The sequence below is a fragment of the Hordeum vulgare genome, chromosome 2H, assembly GCF_904849725.1.
Source record: "Hordeum vulgare subsp. vulgare chromosome 2H, MorexV3_pseudomolecules_assembly, whole genome shotgun sequence".
NCBI lineage: Eukaryota > Viridiplantae > Streptophyta > Magnoliopsida > Poales > Poaceae > Hordeum > Hordeum vulgare.
In genome coordinates this window covers 19,881,352-19,901,043 of record NC_058519.1, presented here as the reverse complement: position 1 = coordinate 19,901,043, position 19,692 = coordinate 19,881,352, and the positions used below count along the sequence as shown (strand labels likewise).

Sequence of the window (19,692 nt, the reverse complement as noted above, 5' to 3'; positions counted from 1 at the left end):
CCTTTCGGTGGTCCTGGTACGTTACCGGTGACACCCGAAACATTTCCGGTGTCCAAAATCTCACTTCCTATGTATAAATCTTTACCTCTGAACCATTCTGTAGCTCCTCGTGACATCCGGGATCTCATTCGGGATTCCGAACAATCTTCAGTAACCACATACACTATTTCCCTATAACCCAGGCGTCATCGAACCTTAAGTGTGTAGACCCTACGGGTTCGGGAGACATGCAGACATGACCGAGACATCTCTACGGCCAATAACCAACAGCGGGGTCTGGATATCCATGTTGGTTCCCACATGTTCCACGATGATCTCATCGGATGAACCACGATGTCAAGGATTCAATCAATCCCGTATGCAATTCCCTTTGTCTATCAGTATGATACTTGCCCGAGATTCGATCGTCGGTATCCCTATACCTTGTTCAATCTCGTTACCGGCAAGTCTCTTTACTCGTTCCGTAACACATCATCCCGTGGCTAACCCCTTAGTCACACTGAGCTCAATATGATGATGGATTACCGAGTGGGACCAGAGATACCTCTCCGTCACACGGAGTGACAAATCCCGGTCTCGATTCATACAACTCAACAGACACTTTCAGAGATACCCGTAGTGTACCTTTATAATCACCCAGTTACGTTGTGACGTTTGGTACACCCAAAGCACTCCTACGGTATCCGGGAGTTGCACAATCTCACGGTCTAAGGAAATGATACTTGACATTCGAAAAGCTTTAGCAGACGAACAACACGATCTAGTGCTATTCTTAGGATTGGGTCTTGTCCATCACATCATTCCCCAATGATGTGATCCCGTTATCAATGACATCCAATGTCCATGATCAATAAACCATGATCATCTATTGATCAACGAGCTAGCCAACTAGAGGCTCACTAGGGACACGTTGTGATCTATATATTCACACATGTATTACGGTTTCTGGTTAATACAATTATAACATGAATAATAGACAATTATCATGAACTGGAAATATAATAATAACTACTTTATTATTGCCTCTAGGGCATATTTCCAACAGCTTCGAGGTAACCTCAAATGCTCGGGGCAATCTCCACAACCTAATTGAAGACCCCCACGCTTGCTCGGAGCTTTACACCATAATGATTGAGCTCCGAGGCACCACCAAGCTTCTATCATGCCAAAGCACCCAAGAAAAACAAGTATTAGGGTACCAAGCACCCTAGAGTAATAAGTTTCTCAAACTTCACATCCACGTATCACCGTGGAGAACTCAAACCTATGCACCAAGTGCAATGGCAAGGGCACACGGAGTGCCCAAGTCCTTTTCTCCCAAATCCCTCCACACCAACTAATGCTATGGAATAAAATGAGAGGAAGAACGAACAAGAACACGAAGAACTCCATGATCTAGATCCAAGGGATTCCCCTCACAATGAGGAGAAAGTGATTGGTGGAAATATGGATCTAGATCTCCTCTCTCTTTTCCCTCAAGAACTAGCAAGAATCATTGCACGGATTGAGAGTTAGATAGCTCAAAGAAGGTCAACAATGGGGGAAAATACGAGCTCAAAAGTTGGGGAACCATTAGGGAAGAAGACCCCCGTAAATGGATCCCCATAAATATGTCTGTTATGTGCAGAATTACACAAGGTGGTACAACCGGTGATGTGGACCATACAACCGGCATGACCGGTTCAACCGTCATGACCGGTTCAACCGCCCAACCACCGAACCACAACAGAAACGTGGTCGGTGGTTCCACTCAACTCGAGCGCTGGAAACGGCAAAGTCCCAAGTGGTATAACCGCCTCAAACACCGATACTACGGGGCTATATAATATAGCGGTACAATCGGTCCACGGTCCACCTCCGCCCAACAACCGGAGCTCAACAGAACCGTGTCCGGTTGAAGCCTGGTGCTCGGCCGGTTCAACCGACCAGGGTTGTCACCCTGGGTCACCCAGTTGTGTGCGGCACAACAGCCCCGGGGCAGCGGTACAATCGCTCGGGACCAATCAGTGGTAGCATCCCCAGGGTATCACCCCTGGAGTGATGGTTAGACCGATGGCACTAGCGAGTGGTACAACCGTATCAAGAAAACAGGTAAGACCAGAACTGCCAAAACTTCTGCAAATGAGCTCTGAATTGAGCAAACTCAAACTTGTTGGATTAAGGCCGACAAGAGCTATCCAACAACGACAAGAAGATGCAGTTATGAAAATGCCAATGATATAGAGATATGAGACCTCTATGAATGAAGAACCGGCAAAAACTCCAACATCGAAAACATCATAGAAGATGCACATGAACTCCATTTTCGATGAACTTGTGCTTGTCATAAAGATGAACATAAGCTCTAAAACTCACAAAGAGAAACACCAAACAACAACCAAAAAATATGATGCAAGGATGCAAATGGTTTGAGCTCTCAACGGACGATATGATCAAGCTACTCACTTGAGAGTCCCCCTTGACAGTACGACAATCTATCCTAAAATAGAAAAACTTATCAAGGGCAAACATATACCTTGCACATAGTCCACTTGAGCTAGATGATGACAATCTTGACTTCCTCAAGATGGACCACCTTTCTTGATTGTGTTGGCTTGATGAAGACTAGTTGATTGCTCCCCCATACTCACTATGGGTGAGCCACTCTTGAGCATATCTCCACAAGTCCATTGCCACCACAATGGATGGGAAGCTTCAAGCATGATACCTTCGTGATGCTCCACTTGAACTTGCACACCGCAAACTTGATGACGATCACCACTTGATGTCATCCTTCATGGGTTGAATGAGATCTTCCTATTGACACAAGCCCATGGAAACACACCTAACCCTACATAGAACTCTAACCAAGACCATGGGTTAGTACACAAAAGTGTAATGGACAATGCTTACCATACCATGGGATCACTTGATCCCTCTCGGTACATCTTGTACGCTTTGTGTGTTGATCAACTTGATTTTCTCTTTGACTTAGTCTTGATCAACCTTGTGTCTTTATGGCCATTCTTTGGATAATACCTTGAATACCACCTTGGTCATCATATAAACTCCTTGAAACCAAAATATGGACTTCAAAAAGTGCATATGGACAAATCCTTCGAATATAACTTAAGGCAACCATTAGTCCATAGGGATTGCCATCAATTACCAAAACCACATATGAAGAAATATGCTTTAACAACAAGAATGCCACATGGATGACATGCTTAATTGGTTGTCTACCCAAAATAATGAATTATAGGCGTATCAACATGTATAGTTTACGTTTGAAAAGGAGGATAAACCCCGACCTCTGCATCTGGTCGATGCATGCAACCACCTTATTAGTTATTCACAAAAGGCCTTATAAAATAATACATCAGTAATTCTGAAGCCACCATCTTGGCAACAGGTGTCGCAACTCCTATCCATTTGATGAAGGGGTGTTGAAATCTAAGCCGAATACCAAACAGACATCACACCAAAGCCTAACATTTAAAACCGGAGGCCCCAACCAAGCTACAATGCCGGGTCTAAGACACACACCGGTCCGGCGCACTCTTAGAGACGATCACCGCTGCCTTCCACTTGTTCATCGTCATAACATGAACTACCACATCAACCTTGTCAAGCCTATCATCGTCGCCACCACGACGACAGACAACACCACCATCCTGCGCTGTCCATCAAGACATATCTCCTAACGAGACTCTAATGCACCATGCCGCCAAGACCCATCGTCGTCGATGCGGTAGATACGACGTTGCACTACCTCTTGATCCAGATAGCCGCCAACGTCATCCCAACGGTGTCCACCATCCACATAACCCCAGAAGGAAACGATGTCGAAGGTGCCGTCACCGCCCACCGCGGGTTAGGCTTCCATGTGAGAGATAATTGGCGTGATGGACGTAGCGGCAGATGTGACAAACGTCTCCATAGAGAAGAAAACGACGCCCTTGGACATCATCGCCGTCGCGGCCAAAAGGTCGGCTAGGATTTCTCCCGATCTGAAACCCCAGCTTCAGCATCAACCACATCGAGGATCGACAGTTTTACGACTCAAATCCATACAGAGAAGCACACCGAGCAGTGAACGAAGGCTAGAAGCCGCCTCGATACGGATCAAGCACCTACAGGAGAGTCCGACCGCCGGGCACCCGCAGTGCCCGAAACAACCGGAAGGATCGAACGGGATCCAAGAGCTCGCCCCAGATCCACGCGTAGGCACGGAGCTCTCCCGAGCGGCCGGACGAATCAGGCAGATCCCCATCCAGACACCCATGTGAGTGTGGCAAGCTCCCCGTCATCGCCTTCCTTGGCAGCGTCCAAGGCTTGCCCGGTGCCAGCCTTTCGCAGCGGCGAGGAAGATAACGGGCGCGGGGAGCCTAGCGACAGCGTGAGCTGGCCCTGTATCGCGCCCTAGCCCCACATCCTCCTATCCCAAATCAACATGTATAGTTGGATGATTAAGAGGACAGGACATTTCCTGCTCATCAGGTTTCAAGTCCTAAACTTGACACCGATGTTCGTATTCTTCTGAATTTATTTTAAATCTTTTGATAATGAGTAGTGGAGGAGACGTTTTCGTTTGTGATGGCTTTGCTAGTGTTCAATTGACGTGCTAGCTCGGTCTCTTAATAAAGTTGCTCATAATGAGATATGATGTGTGTGCCTTCGTTCATCATAATAAATATATGTGTGTATGTATAAGCGTATGTGTTTGTATCTAATTAAAAATATATACTCCCAGTGTTTACATTATTTCTATATTTATTCTAATATTTCCGGCGATATGCTTTCAGTGAAAGAAAACGTTTCCTTCGTAAATCTCAAGATGATGTGTTGGTTTAATCTTTCAAAAATGTTTATAGGGATAAGATATGCGTGTGAACATTTATAAGGATAAATGTATGCACGTATATATGAACTAAAAAACAGCATGCAAATCCAAGATAGGATACCGTGCCCATCTATGACTCCACTGTCCCAAGTGACCATATTCAAACCAAACTAAAGCATGAGATGAAAATGAAACACTGGCATCAGTGCCAGGGCATCAGTTGGACCTGATCGAGGCTAGCTCTCCGAGGAAGGCGGCGACGTGCTCCTCCCTGACGCAGGCGGCCATGACACTAGACCCGAGGGCGTCGTTCCCCGGGCAAGGCACGCAGTTTGGCGCCCTCACCCTGCCCCGGGCGTAGGTGGTCACCCGCGCCGGCGGCCCTCCGCCGAAGTCGGCCCCGTCCAGCCCGAGGTTCCGCCAGCTCGTGACGATGAGCACGTTGTACCCGGCGACGGCCAAGCTGGGCACGCCGGCACCCTTCTTGCCTCCGGCGTCGAACTGCTCCGGTATCTGGCTCTTGGCGCGCTGGATCATCCCCACCAGGTCCGCGAGGTCGCCGCCGGCCACCGCGCCGCCCGCCGCCACCACGACCCGCCCGGTCACGCAGTTGCCGTAGTACCCGCGCCTGGCCCCGACGTACCTCCGCGCGTTCACCGCGAAGTAGAGCGCCACGGGCTCCTCCGTGCTCGAGGACAGCCCGACCGCGCGGGTGCGGCACTGCCAGAGCAGCGCGGCCACCGCCTCGAACGTCGTGCACGGCGGCCTTGATGCCCCCCTTGCGTTGGAGCAGTCCTTTATCCGGTCGATCAGGTCCCATGGCACGGTGACGTCGAGCACGGCCATGTCGGCCGGCTGGAGCGTCATCATCAGCTCCACGAAGCCGTCGGCGGGCGGAGGCACCGCCGCGAGCGCTTCGTCCCGCCTTACCGGAGCCACGGACGGCGCCGGCAGCCCGCGCGCGAGCTCGCCGACGGCCTGCAGGAACTGGCCGATCCCGGCCGCGTCGGCGACGGCGTGGTTCCAGGTTACCCCGACGACGAACCCGCCGCACGAGAACTCTGTCACCTGCATCATGAGCAGAGGGTCGCCGAAACCGCCGTGCTCGGCAGGGTAGTAGACGGCCAGCTCCTCCAGCAGCGTGGCGGCCGGCGACCGGCCGAAGAACTCGGCGTCCTGCAGAGCGCAGTCCGCGGCCGCGGCCACGAACGGGACGCCCTCGCCGGTGCACCTGATGTGGAACTCTCCCTCGTCGGCTCCGGCGGCGAGGCGGCCGGAGATTGGGAGGTAGTGGGCTAGAGCTCGGGACAGGGCCTTCTCGATGGTCGCGGCCGGTTGGTGGATTGGGCGGTCAAACACCATGAACACCGCGGCTGGCACGGACATGACGTTCTTGTCGAAAGGCGAGAGGCTGATGTCGACGGTGGTCGTCACCGGCTCCGGTGGCCTCACGACCACCGGCGAGGATTTCCTCACCGCCACCACGCCCATTTCCCGTGTAGCTGGCTGGGCTTGCTGCTGGTGGCTCTCGTTATGTGAACAATTGCACGTACAGTAGAGAAGGAGGTGATCACTCCAGTGAGTCGAGGCAGACCATAAAAAATGTTTGTCATCATCCGTGACCTACTGGACACCATTATTAGCTGTAATAATAATATAATTAAGATTCTGCCTTTTCTTTGCTGGGCAGGTTTCGAGAGTCGTGTTTGGAGAAAAGCAATCACACACTGGTGTGTAGCTCATCCTAGCACTAGGTTCAGCTGCAGCAATCCTCATCATATCATATAGGAGGACATTATCCCTTGTTTCAGGCTTTAGCGCATATGTATGATCATCTGCATGGATTGGTAACTGTTTCACAGATAAATGAAAAGATTGGAACCTCTCCATGTAAACTGTTCTACAGATGAATGAAAGATTGACGCCGATGTGCGCCAATTTTTTAAAATTATCTTTTACAGTTTCTAGAGTCAGAGTAAATGGATCCTGCTATTTCTGGAGATGCTTCCCTGGGGCAATAATGCTGAAAGGAAATCGCTTGAATACCATGAGCCACTGAATAACGGCTCCAAATTTCAATATTCTCATTGCAAGGTTCAACGAGATCAATGCAATCAGATTCTACTGCGGCTTCAGAAACCTAAGATCCATTCTTTTATACTCCTAGCTGCTAGAAGCTTATTATGAAAATAAGCTACAAACTGAAAACAACTCGTTTTAGAAAAGTCAGCTCTTTCCTTAACAATAAAAAAGGCTGAGATGGAACGGCTTCCCGCAGCTTATTCACTTAAAGCGAAAGGGTATAACATTGTGTTCCTATTTTTTGCTCTTATTACATGCAAAATGCCACCGACCCGACCCGAGGCTCCTCCCTCACTCCACCCGACCCAGGCTCCTCCCTCTCCTCTGTCGCTCACTGCTTCTAGGGTTCCCCCCCCCCCCCACTGCCTCCGCCGCCGCCGAGGCCATCTCCGGCAACCCTTCCCTCGGCCCTAACCCGACGCCTCCTCCCTTCCCGCGGGCTCCACCCCCCCTCGGCCCAAGGCCAACGCTTCCTTCATCCCCACTGGCTCAACCCCTCCCTCCTCGCGGGCTCCTGGCCCGGTCCGGCCCCTCCGGCGACCCACTCCGACGGACGGTGCCCCACCCTCAATCCCCCTCCCACTGTCCGGCTCTGATTTTTTGGAAGTGGTTTTTTCCTATGAGCAGCTCCTCTGATTTGATGTGTTGTATAGATGTATTGATTTTATTATGATGATATGGCACACAAAATTTTCATATAGATGTATTGATTGTATTGTGTTAATATGGCAAAAATGATTTTGATATAGGTGTGTTCATATGGCAGAAATGTACATATTGTTTGTACCGTATATAATTATTCCAATTCTTTTGCATTGACATGATGAGAAATAGATGAAAGCACAATGGATAATGTGGGTCATAGGTATGATTATAACACGTTTTGGTGTTTGTGTGACACCCTCGATTTGATCGTACGCTAATCATATACACAAATGCGTACGACCAAGCTCAAGGACTCATGAGAAGATATCACAACACAACTCTAGACACAAATAAAAACATACAAGCTTAATATTACTTACAAGCCAGGGGCCTTGAAGGCAAGAATACAGAAGCTCGAGAAACACACGAGTCAGCGGAAGCAACAAATATCTTAGTACAGATATAAAATGAGGATAATGCCTTAGAGAAGGCTAGCACAAAAGATACACCGATCGAACGAGGCGATGCCTCCTACCTGGGAACCTCCTAAACTACTCTTGGTCGTCAGCGGCCTCCACGTAGTAGTAGGCACCGTCGGGGTAGTAGACGACGTCGTCGGCGGAATCCACCATCTCCTGGGCTCCATCATCTGATCGCAGCAATCATATTAAGGGGGAAAGGGGGAGTAAAGCAACGGTGAGTACTCATCCATAGTACTCGCAAGACTAACATCAGATCTATACTAAGTATGCATCACTATCAAAGGAAAGGGGTTATGTATGGACTATATGCAGCAATGTGAGAATAGAGAGAGGGGACTAGTCCTATAGAAGTCTAGCATCTTCAGCGTATTGCAGCAATAAACGAGAGTAGAACAAGTAACACAATTAAATAGTCATATTGTTACAGCAATTTTAATTAAGGTCACGCCTAGAGATTCCAGTTAAATAACAGTTGGAGTTGTATAAGATCGGGGAACAACTCCAAGTCGTCCTGTAACCGTGGACACGACTATTCGAACAGTTAATTTTCATCCCTGCATCGGTGCACCATAGTACCCAACACGCTTGATAAACTGTGGCCGAACACACTTTCCTCGGTCATGCCCGGCCTCGGAACATCAACACGTCGCAACCCTACCTAGGCTCAACAGAGAGGCCAACCCGTCGCTCTAAATCCTAACCGCGCAGGGGTCATGGGCCCATCACCCATTGCGCTCATGCACGATGCGTGGCCGGCAGATGTCAGTCTTGGCACCTCTTATACAAGAACGATGCTTATTCGGGTCACTCGGGTGCGCGTCGCTCCATTGCTGATGTTTGAAGAGCTTCGGCCGATACCACGACGTCGAGTACCCATAACTTCTCCCACGTGAAGGTTAGTGTGAAAAGGTCTCCCGACCAACTCAGATCAAATAGCCAAATTTCATTAGCATTTTAATTAACATTGCAGTGACGGTCAACAATCCACGATATGTGGTCCCGTCGCCCCGTCTCGAGGATGTGTGGCAAGGGCCCACAATTCGCCCCGTCCACGCCTTGTCACATTCACGTGGGAATCCACCTACAACACACCTTTCATGTTCCCAGTAGAAAGGTCAAGTAATTGTGTGGCTGGAACGTCAGAGGGATCCAAGGTATCACCCTCGATGGATTCCGCGCGATGTAATTGTCAAGGTGGCCAAGGAGGAATCACCCTCGATGGACCACGCTTGATGGGTTGTACAAAAGAGTCGTTGCCGAAGGTGGTGAAGGAGGAATCACCCTTCGAGAACCACTGTCGATCAACTACACTACAACGCTAACACCAGAGTACGTAACGAGGCGTCATCTGCGGTACTCGATCAACTCGTACAACTAAGGGGGTGTGAGTGATGTGACGGGTCTTGGCTTGTCGATCAGATGACCGAGACTTGATGAAAAGCGGGGGCAACTGGACTAAGGGGGTCAATGAGGATCACTTCTTCACCTATACTAAGCAATTAAAATGTGGTATAGTAAAGTAGTACTTCATAAAAACAGGCTATACATCAGAATAGGAGCTATCTATGACAGTAGCAATATCTAATGCAAGCATGACGGAGAAAGAATAGGAGATATAGAAATGATCAAGGGGGTTTGCTTGCCTTGTAACTCTGCGGCAAAGGGCTGGTCGTCAGGAGGGTAGTCGTACCCGAGAGCAACGTCAGTCTCGAGGTCTACCAAAGAGAAGAGGGGGAAGAAACAATAAATATAAAGCACACATACAACACAATGCATGGCATGGCAATATGTAGGGCTAGGCATGTATTAACGCATTGTTAGTCGTTATAGACGGATCGGAAAAATATATGACGATATTTCCCTTGTCTCTGGCTATTACCGGACACGCGAAAACGATGAAAAAGTTCCATATTCGCTATGCCACGGACACGTGACAAACGAACGGATAGCGTATCCGGGTTCGTCTCGTTTTGTGATCAACTTTCATGTACAAAATATTTTCATCTGGATTACAGATTATTTATATTAATTTTTAAAATTTTAATAATAATTTGAAATTAAATAGATTTATTTTAGTTCAGTAACTATTTATGGTCAAGAGTCTGAGTTGACTGGTCAAACTGACCAGTGGGACTGTGTTGTCATTCACACAGGTTAATTAAGTTTACATAATTTTAAACAAATTTAATTAAGGGGTGGGACCCACATGTCATCGACACACTAATTAAATTAATTAACAGATTTAGTTAGTATTGAAAAGATGGGGCCCACATGTCATCGTGTGCTGAATCTTAAGAGTGTGTTAAATCATTTAGTTACTCTAATTAAGTTAATTAACAATTTAATTAATTATCTTGTTTTTATTTATTTACTTAATTTTATGGGGCGTGGGCCTCCTCTGTCATTCGGTGTGAGGGGGGTAGTGGGGGGTTAATCCCACTAACCAGATCGAGCCAAGCAATGGCCATGTGGAGGCCATGGCAAGGCGATGCACAACCGGGGGCAGCGGGGCCAAGGCCAGGTTGGGGCTAGGGGGTGCGGCGACTGCGGTGTAACGGCGGTGGTGGAGCACACCGGAGGTGGCCGCCGGCGGGGGGAGGGGGGAGGTGCGGACGCGGCGCGGGGAGCGTGGGGCATCGCGCGGGGTGGCCAAAGGGGGCGAGGCTAGCGAGGAGGGGGGCGTGCACGACCGGGGGAGGGGGTGCACGACGCCGGGGCCCTTCTAGCCCGAGCAAGGGGTGGCGCGATGGTCGCGGTGGCCGGAGTGAGGTGAAGAGGAGTGGAGGGGGAGGAGCCCGAGGCTCACTTGTAGCGTAGAGGAGACAGAGGAACGAGGAAGAGGTGGGCTTAGGCGCAGGGAGAGGGGGGAGTTTTATTATTTTTCCAATTTCTTCTTTGTTGTTTTTCTTTCCGCTTTTTTTAAAATTTATTTGTGTCTTATTTATTTGGGAAGTCATCTGCGCCGGCCCAAACTTTCGGCCGGCCGCGCGCGGGCCGCACGATCCACCAGCCCCCGCGCGTCCGCACTGTTGGATCCGCGTGCAATATTTTTTTCTCCTATGCAGCTAAATTTCGATGAGATCCAGTAATTTTTTTCAACGGTTGCAACAAAAAACAAAATTTGTAGCAAAAAAATATCTACGTGATCGTAGCAAAAAAACGAAGTTGATGGTACGTGGTAGCAAAAGTGAAACGCCGTGACGTGTGTGCAACTTTTTTAGTGAACGGTTGCAGCAAAAAATGATGCCGGTTGTAGCAAAAATTAACACGGTTGTAGCAAAAATAAAAAAACATCGATTGTAACAAAAATGTGAAGAACCGGAGTTGCAACCAAACGTATATGCAGCAAATATGACGCTGATTGCAACAAATTATACGAGAAAAAAGCTGCATGAAAAACGTTTGTATCAAAAAAGAACACGGTTGCAACAAATTTGACGAAAAAATATTGCGAGCATCTGCCAGCGAGGTGCGCGGCCCACACGCGACCGGCCGAACGATTCGGCCGGCGTGCTGGGTGGAAACGAATCCCTATTTATTTTAGTTGCAAAGACACTTTTGTAAAAATATGACACATGGCCTTTTATTTCCATAGCATTTTTATACACTGCCATAAAAATGTTTGGGGGCCATTTCAATCTGTTTTGACAATACCAAAATTTAGAAGGGCAATTTATAATTGAATTGGACTCAGTTTTAGTTAGTTTTTAGGTGCCAGGTTTATTCAAAAAATGTTGGTTACAATTTTATAATAACTTAGGGAATATTTGCAACTCAGGCATGATTTTTATTTAACGGTTTGCAAAAAAATTAAATCCATTTTTGAAATAAATTTGAATTACAAAGAAATTTGCGTTAGGGCTTGATTCCAACAGTGGTTATAACTGGATTAGGAAAAACATTAGCTTCATCTTGATCATCACGGTAGCATAATTACAATGATTACTGTAGCACCAAATCTAGGATGTCATAGTTTGATAGTCGAATTTATATTCATCACTTTCAGACAAGCCGAGGCAACACAAATGTTATGCGCATCCTTTCCTGCTGCGCTGGGCTGGCCGGAGCACGTCTTGACCCTCACGTAGCTCCGCCTTTGAAGCCAGGTAATTTTGGCAGCTGGGCACGGACCACGGCAGAGTCGGGCCGAATATGTTCTCACCCTTGTAAGTGGCCTTCTCAGCATCTCTCGAAGGAAACAAACTGCTAGCCTTTGGTTGTAACAGTTTTCATTTTCAGTGAGATTTCAATGAAGTTCATTGAATTTCATTAATCTCAATAGACAGCGAAATATTATTACGTTTTGACCCAAAAAAATTAAATATTTGATTAAATTCAAGTGAATATTTTGGTCCTTTGGTCGAAATGCAAACTGAAGTTATTGAGTTTCACTGAATTTCAGTGATTTTGGTTGGTGCTGATTTTTTTAAAACTGAAATTGAAAACCATACTTGCACTGCCAAATTAGCCTTTGCGTTGGTACTTAAAATTGTCTGCTTCCTCATACAAACTGAAAAGAAACATATGTTCTCTTGATTTGATTACACAGACGATGCCACATTCTCAGCAACATCTTTTTCAAAAAACACAGACTATATGCAGCTGTCATAAAATTAACATACAACCATACAGGCATGCACTACAATGCTAGACTGGTTTATTTGGCCAGAAATGTAACTTGATCATGCGTTGGGTTTGAGCTTACGGAAGGCCATGGCTGCACCGTCCATCGGCCTTGGGTGTGGAAGATAATCGATCTCCGCATCTGGATTCAACAGCTCCCATCTGAATCAAACGATCACTTATATTGTTAACCATCTGATGGGAATTATATACATAGCATAGGACATTAGTTAGCACTCACTCGTATCCAATGGAGAGGTGATGCAGCATGATGGTGAGCTGAAGCCTAGCGAGCATGTTGCCGGCACAGATCCTGTAGCCGCCACCGAACACCTGGTACGTCCCTGGCTTGGCCGGCTCCTGCATGCATGCGTCCACGTCCATAGATTCATCCATTAGTTTCTTCATTGCCATGAGCTGATGAATGATCGGTGACAGAACCGGATATACTTAATGTGCTTACATCCCATCTGTCAGGGTTGAAGGTGAGGGGATCCTGGTAGAAGCTGGGATCGGTGTGCAGCGACCTCACCCACACCAACACCGGCCACCCCGCCGGAATCATGTACCCGCCGTACTCCACGTCCCTGTTGGCCACGCGGTGCACCATCGGCGCGATGTTGGCCATCCGGATCGTCTCCTCCACCACCTTCGCCGTGTACTTCATCCTCGGGAGGTCGTCGTGGGTGATCATCAGCGCTGAGCCGGCTTTGCTCCCGCTCACCGCCACGTTCTCCTCTCGGAGCTTGGCGAGGGCGGCGGGGGATTTGGCGAGGTGGTAGGTCGCCCACATGATGGCGCTGGCGGTGGACTCGTAGCCGGCGACGACGAGGGACACGATGTTGTCCACCACCTCCTCGTCGCTCAGCTTCTTCCCTTGCTCGTCCTCCATGTGCATCAGCCCGCTCATGAGATCTTCGCACTCCTTGTCCACCTTCTTCCTCGCCTCCAGCTCCTGCCTGAAGGCCGCGTTGAGCTTCCGACGGCACTGCACAAGCCATTAATTTAGTACTAGTACTCTACTCTGAATAAACTTGTAGACAAGAGCCAGTAAGTTGAGAAGTGAGAACATATATATACCTTGCGAGCACCATGAAATGCCGTCCCTGGAAAATCCAAGGGGAATGCCCTGAGGCCAGCAACCAAGCCGCCGAACCACTGGTCGATCTGGTACGTCAATGGCGACGGCTCCATGCTTATAAACATCTTGCAGATGTTGGCGAACGTCACCTGTCCAATGTAAGGGGTAGCAAATTGATCGTCGAGATTGACATAGAGAAAAAGGCATGCATGCTCACGGTGAACTTAACTGGCTTAATTTCTTACTTTCTTGATCTCGGTGGCGGCGACGATGGTCCCCATGTCCGCCCACGCCGCTAGCGCCGCCACGACACGCGGCTGCACGACGGTGGCGATGGTCCGTAGCGAGCTGGGACGGTTGATGGCGGCGAGGATGAACCCGCGGAGCCTGGCGTGGCTGGCGCCCTCGACGTTGACGACGGACGTGTGGCCGACGAGCTCCGGCACGGGCCACCGCACGCCGAAGCTGTCGGCAGACTGGAGCACGAACTTGTTGGCCGCCGGCGAGCACACGATGACGGCGGGGGAGCCGAAGAGGTGCGTCCGGTAGATGCCGGCCCCGGCCCCGTGCGCGCGCCTCTTGACGCCGATGAACGCGTCCGGGCGGCGCGCCATCTTGAAGTGCCAGAGCAGGGAGAGCGTCTCGCCAAGGAAGGGCAGGCCCATGTGGCCCGGCGGGAGGCGCCGCCGGCCGCCGTGCCTGAGGAAGAAGGCGGCGCGGTACGAGGCGTCGGCGGAGTGCCAGACGGCGAGGCAGAGCAGCGGGGCGGCGCCGAAGACGAGGCCCAGCCACCATGCCAACTCTCCCGCGCCCATGCCCGCCATTGCCACCGCTATCGAGCGGCTAATACAAGCTGCCACTGGATATATAGATAGCTGAAGCTCGATCGACCTGGTTGGTGATGATTTGGAGGGGACGAAAATGAAGGTATATATAGAACTTCCTTCATCTTAAAATAAGTAACTCAAAAATAACTCAACTTTATACTAAAATTAGTATAAATTTAAGTTATTTTCGAGTCACGTATTTTGAGACGGATGGAGTGTAACACTACTTTTTCTAGAATTGAAGAGCCCACATTCAATATTGAGGTCTCCAATTAACATTGTAACACCCGATTTTAACCTAATCAATAATTTCTCAAAACTCTTTCATTTAATTATTTTATTTATACCTCTATAACATTATATTCCTTGGTTTTAAAGAGTCACATTCAATTGAGGTCTTAAAACTCCAATTAAAATTGGGTCATTCGATTTTGATCGGGCCAATAATTTTTCAAAACTCTTTCGTTTAATTTTTTAAACAAATACATTATGCTTCCTAATGGGTCTGGTTTACAATTCCGACCAAACCAGCAGTTTTTGAAATCAATCAACAGCAACCGGCCTATAAAAATATATCAATCACGTTCATGAAGCCGTCGACTTACAAATTTTTCTACATATATAAGGTTGGTTAGCATATAATATAGAATCACACCAAATGACCATCAAATTACCGAATTATAAATAAATAAATAAAAACACTATGTCATCTCCCTCACACATCAAACGAAATATTTCATTAGCTTGAAAATATAAGGGGTGTTAATATTTTAGAATAGTCAAATTCTTCAACTTCGACCGAGTTAAGAGCAAAAATATCGACATCCACAATAAAAAATAAAAAAATATGATAATTCATTTAACGATGAATCTAATGACAACAACTTGATATTATGAATTTTGATATATTTATCTATAAATTTAATTAAATTTTAAAAGGTTTGATATTTTTTTAAATACATATTATATTTTAAAACAGAGAGATTTAGTTTTTTAATCTAACAAGGCAACAAAGCGCGTCTAGTCCTTTAGGATAGATGATCGAGCGAGGAGGATCCCGAGCAGCTGATCCGCTACGGTGTGGAGGCACGTGGGAACAAAATTAAGTTAGGTAGCATGGAAAGTTGGAGAGGAGAAATCGCATCGCAATTGCACGCTAGATGAATCTCTTTGGGTTTTGGATGCTTTGCACTGTGATTTTGGCTTGATGCCTACACATTAAACAGGTGATGTGTGTGGTTTGCCTTTGATTTAGCAGTGTTTTTGGCAGCACGTACTGGGTACCTAGCGAGCTAGCTAATTAGCGTGATTGTTCCGGGCGGTGGATGCCGTGTGTGCCCTCGCAGCTAGGTTCCAACCGCTCGCGCATTGACCGATATAAAATTATTCTTCGCAAAAATAGATATAAATGGATGTATCTAAAATAAGATATATGTAGATACATCCATTCTTATGACTTCCTTTATTGATTTTTAATATACTATGCTTCCCAATTTTAAAGCTTCTTAATTAATTTATTTATTTTAATATAATATGCTTCCTAATTTTAAAGCTTCTCCCGTCAATTCTTGATTTTGACTTCGTCAATCCTTTGTTGTGGTAATCAAATCTCTAACTTCGTTAAGCTATCTCGTTTTAAAACCCCTAATTCAATTCCTCAATTTGGATTGGATAATTGGGTCCTTCATGCTTCTCAATGAATGGGTGACAAAACGGAAGTGTCGTCCATGACATGTTTAGCTCCACCATAACACGTGTGTCCAACAACGTAACTAATCTTTTCATGTTTTTGTACTAATTAAAATACGTCCTCCAATCACAAGGTAAAAAGAAATCCACCCAAACACTATAATTAAAAAATGAAAAATGATAATAAACTTACGAACAATTCGTATCGATTGGTTACACCAAACATTTTCCCATAAATCTGTAAGCACGATTTTGTATAGTCTGTCCATAGGAGTAGCATATCTGGTAAAAATATGTGATTCCTTATATCCCCGTAGGCCAAACCAACTAATGCGTAAATATTTTTCGCAACTTCAAAAAAATTACTTAAAACATGTAGAACCCGAAGAATATAAGCGCCGACTGCTCTTCTAGTACTATATCACAATCAGTTGAGGTCTTCAATTAAGATTTGGTCACTTAATTTTGACCGGGTTAACAATTTCTCAATAAACTCTTCTATTTAATTATTTTAATTTACTATGCTCCTTAATCTTGGAGCTTTTTGATTTGATTGAGGCATTTGATTTGGGATTAGGATCATGATTTCGACTTGGTCAACGTTTTTTAAAATTAATCGGGAGCAACTTACTTATAACAAAACATCAACCCCGTGCACACTTGTCACCTAGAAATATAATATTGTAACACCAAAATAGTGCATGCAAACAATGACTCGAATTTTTTTTTGACGTAAATATCGGTTAATTAGCACATAACACAAAATCACACCACTAAAGACCCACCAAAACATTGCATTATTAATAAAATATAAAACTTAGGCCATCGCCTCTCACACTAGCCAAATCAAATTCTCCCTCGGTTCCAAGATATAAGGTGTATTTTTTTCTTGAATTATCATATTTATTTAACTTTGACTAAGTTTGGAGTAAAAAATATCGGCATCCACAATACTAAATAAAATATGAAAATTTATTTCATGATAAATTTTATGATTGCAACTTGATATTATGAATATTGATATAGTTATCTACAAATTTGGTCAAACTTGAAGAGCTTTGACTTTTTAAAAATCTAATACACCTATATTTTAAAAACAAATAGGTTAATTTATTTTATAAAAACACAACAACACCAACAGCGAAGCAACACACGCTTAATCCTTCTAGTATAATGAAAGCTTAATTAATTGTTATTATCACACTGATGTTGCTTTGATACCCTGCGTACCAGCAACCTGCTATGTTCCAGAAGAGCTCATGATGGACGCTTAACCAAACTCAGTTTGTACATGCTCCGTTTTTTATTTATTCCACATATTAGCTTTGATCGAAGTCAAATTTTATAAAGTTTAACCAGGTTTATAGAAAACAATATAAATATTTCAATAACAAATTCATGTGATGTGAAAATATATGCAATGATGAATCCTATAGTATTGACTTGGTGGTGTATACGTTAATATATTTTTTCTACAAACTTGTTGAAGATATATAAAATTTGACTTTAAACAAATTTAATATGTGAAGTAAATAAAAATGAAGGGAGTATATATGCACACACATGGATGTCGCCTGTCTCAGTTGTTACTTGTAGTAAGTTCGAGTAGAAACTCCACCGTCCCATAGTCTTGTTAAGACATGAATAAGAGGTCACATTTCCGTCCTCCCCCTCCTGCCGCCGGTCAGCCCCCCCCCCCCCGACACACACACACCCGTCCCCCTCCCCCTCCTCTCGGATCCGCCCTCACGCCACCTCCCCGGGAGGCGGCCGGGGCGGCACGCGAGCTCCTCTCCCGCGGGCGTCTTCCTCCTTCGGCTCCTTCCCCGTCGTCATCGACGCGCCCTCCTTTCCACACGCGCGCGCGTTACTTCTTCCCGGGGCAGGGGACGGCGGCGGTGCAGGCTGCGATACGCGCCCCGGTGATGGTGGCCGGCGGCGGGTGAGGTGGCGACACTGCTACTTGGCGGTAGGGCGGTGTGGTGGCTAGCGGGCTGGCTCCCGGCGTGGCGGCGGTGTCTTTTATGTGGTGGTGAAGAGGAGCAGCTTGGACGGGGGGGGGGGGGGAGGAGGGCATCTTCGACGGCGTGCCTGTTGCACCATGATGGCGGGAGCTTTATGGGGGGTTCCCGACCGGGCCTGTGGGCCCACCGTCCTGGTATGCTCCTGCTATTGCGTCCGGTCGGCTACTGTCGTTGACGGTGGAGGTTGAGCCCTCCCGCGTGCCGACGGTGCTGCTGCTCCTAGTCCCGACTCCTCTTGATCGTTGTGCAGGCTTCTCCTTACGGTGCCGTGGTGAGACGGCACAGGGGCCTCAAGACCGTGTTGGTGCATGGTGTAGGTCGGTTTAGTGAGGGCTTCGGAGCACCCGAGGTGCAGGTTTGGATCGGGGAAAACCCCTGTCGGCCCGGCCGACACTAACGCGGTGACGCCTTTGAGTGTCGCCGAACCTTCCTGGAGGGCGTGAGGGCTACCCTTCCTCGCGCCTCGTTGCATACCGGGGGAAACCCTTGGCAGCAGCATTGACATAGTCGCATTCCTTCTTGGAGGTGTTGATGGGTACCGACGCTTTGGAGTCGGGCGCAGCGGTCGCGATTCTTTTGCATTTTTTGTCGATCCATCGTCGACATTTGTTTCTTTTTTTTCGTTTCTTTTCGGCGTGAATGTGTTGTTTCCGTTCTAGCACCTATCGTCGGATGTTCTGGTCGGCTGCTTTATAATACAAAGCAGGGGAAACCCTTTTTCATCAAGAGGTCACCTTTCCGATGAGGTGTGCTAGGCGCGAGCAGACTATCAGAGTAGAAAGATCAACCGAGTTCTAAGCCGGTTCAGAATGTAATTTATCAGGTTTTCCAAACCCGACAGGGATCAAATATTGGGTTTCATAATTTAGTTTTTTAAATGCGGTGCCTTAGGGCCCGATACATTAAAAAGATAGAAGAGAGTTGCCTGATTAATTAACGGAAAATCGGGCAAATTTAAAAAATTCTTCATGAATGAAAAAAATCACAAATCTTGAAAAATGTTTGGCATTTTAGAAAAAGAAACACGAACTTAAAAATAAATAAATAACTGATGAAATAAAAATAAATGGAAAATGAAACAAAATAGTGGGAAAAATGACGATTTTTTTGTAAAAACATGTATATCTAAAATATTGAAAAAATTAACAATATGCTCAAATTAAAATATCACGAATTGAAAACACATTTACAGATTTGAAAAAAAATCAATGAATTAAAGAATATAAATTTGCACATTTAAAAAAATGCTTGCAATTTCAAAAAAAATTACGAAGTTGAAAAAATAAATAACTTACAAAAATTGAAATAAAAAATAAAAAGGAAAATGGAAATGAAAAAAAATGAAAAGGGTAAAAACTAAAACGATAAATGTATCTGACGAATCACTGTGTTTTTGCAATCCTGCGCGCACCTTGCG

At 46.4% G+C, this 19,692-nt stretch overlaps 2 protein-coding genes across 2 annotated transcripts; both read right to left on the bottom strand.

Annotated features, from left to right (window-relative positions):
* Nucleotides 1–4,905: 4,905 nt before the first annotated feature.
* On the bottom strand, nt 4,906–6,393 carry LOC123429274 (acyl transferase 15-like). The gene has a single exon (XM_045113330.1). It carries the CDS (start codon nt 6,311–6,313, stop codon nt 5,039–5,041), a length of 1,275 nt encoding a protein of 424 aa, XP_044969265.1. The 5' UTR covers nt 6,314–6,393; the 3' UTR covers nt 4,906–5,038.
* Nucleotides 6,394–12,549: 6,156 nt separating this feature from the next.
* LOC123429273 (ent-kaurenoic acid oxidase 1-like) lies at nt 12,550–14,582 on the bottom strand. The gene is made up of 5 exons (XM_045113329.1): nt 13,981–14,582; nt 13,735–13,884; nt 13,118–13,642; nt 12,896–13,014; nt 12,550–12,816 (listed from the first exon to the last, which is right to left on the bottom strand). Exons 1-5 carry the CDS (start codon nt 14,557–14,559, stop codon nt 12,714–12,716), a joined length of 1,476 nt encoding a protein of 491 aa, XP_044969264.1. The 5' UTR covers nt 14,560–14,582; the 3' UTR covers nt 12,550–12,713.
* Between the last annotated feature and the right edge of the window lie 5,110 nt (nt 14,583–19,692).